This window comes from Nicotiana sylvestris, chromosome 2, assembly GCF_000393655.2.
Source record: "Nicotiana sylvestris chromosome 2, ASM39365v2, whole genome shotgun sequence".
Lineage (NCBI taxonomy): Eukaryota > Viridiplantae > Streptophyta > Magnoliopsida > Solanales > Solanaceae > Nicotiana > Nicotiana sylvestris.
In genome coordinates, this window is record NC_091058.1 from 90,289,254 (window position 1) to 90,290,404 (window position 1,151).

At 42.2% G+C, this 1,151-nt stretch overlaps 1 protein-coding gene across 1 annotated transcript; it reads left to right on the forward strand.

Annotated features, from left to right (window-relative positions):
• Positions 1-803: 803 nt before the first annotated feature.
• Positions 804-1,151, forward strand: LOC138885222 (uncharacterized mitochondrial protein AtMg00820-like). The gene has a single exon (XM_070166136.1). It carries the CDS (start codon positions 804-806, stop codon positions 1,149-1,151), a length of 348 nt encoding a protein of 115 aa, XP_070022237.1.

The following is a 1,151-nucleotide window of genomic DNA, read 5'->3' on the forward strand; positions in this document are numbered from 1 at the left end:
GATCTGTCAAATTCAAAGCTCAAAGAATACGGAGCATGCAATTCCTATGGGAATACTGAGCAGGAGTGAAAAGAGGTGCATGATCAGACCTCTCCTGCACAAAACTCCCCATGAGTTGCTGACTGGAAGGAAACCCAAGATGACTCATCTGAGAACCTTTGGATGAAAATGCTATGTTCTCAACAACGGGAAGGATCAACTTAGGAAGTTTGATGCAAAAACCGATGAAGGAGTCCTTCTGGGATACTCCCCTCAAAGCAAAGCCCGCAAAGTCTACAACAAATTGGCACACTGTATGGAAGGAAGTGTTCACGTGCTATTCAACGAGACATTCTCCTCTAAAAAAGAGGAAACAATGATGATTAAGATAATGAACCACTTTTGGTCCCTGGGAAATATCTGGAGTTTCAAATGGGAAGGCTGATTTGATGAGTAATATGAAGGAGACAAGTGAGAGACAATGCAACATCCTCTTCTACTTCTCAAGAGGAACCTGATACTTCCATCATTACCCCTAAAGCAGAAGAAAGAGTTGGAGATGTAGTGCAAGGCACTCCCCAAGTAACAGAACAAGGAGTGCAGGAAAATCCATTTAACTTACCCAGTTTCTCTACAAATCAAACTTCAGTCCCAAATTGGAAACACAAAAGCTCCCATTCACTTGATAATATAATCACCCCTTGATTCTAGAGTTCAGACAAGAACAAAAAACCAGAAATTCCCTAGCCTTCTCAGCATTTATATCCCAAATAGAACCCAAAAATATCAAGGAAGCCTTGTAGGATGCATATTGGATTACTGAAATGAAAGAGGAACTACATCAATTTGAAAGAAACAAGGCATGGCACCTGGTACCTAGACCCTCAGACAGAACCATCATAGGGACCAGGTGGGTATTCAGGAATGAGCTGGATGAACATGGAAATGCTACAAGGAACAAAGCAAGGCTTGCTGTCCAAGGATTCAATCAGGAGGAAGGGATCGATTATGACGAGACTTTTGGGCCAGTAGCTCGCATGGAAGCTATTAGGATCCACATTGCCTTTGCTTCACATATGGAATTCACCTTATTCCAAACGGATGTGAAGAGTGCCTTCCTGAATGGGTTTCTCAAAGAAGAAGTCTATATCAAGCTACCTCCAGGCTTTTGA

What these genes read in the sequence shown, in the direction of transcription:
- LOC138885222 (XM_070166136.1), top strand. Translation starts at nt 804, where the DNA reads ATGAAAGAGGAACTACATCAATTTGAAAGAAACAAGGCATGGCACCTG.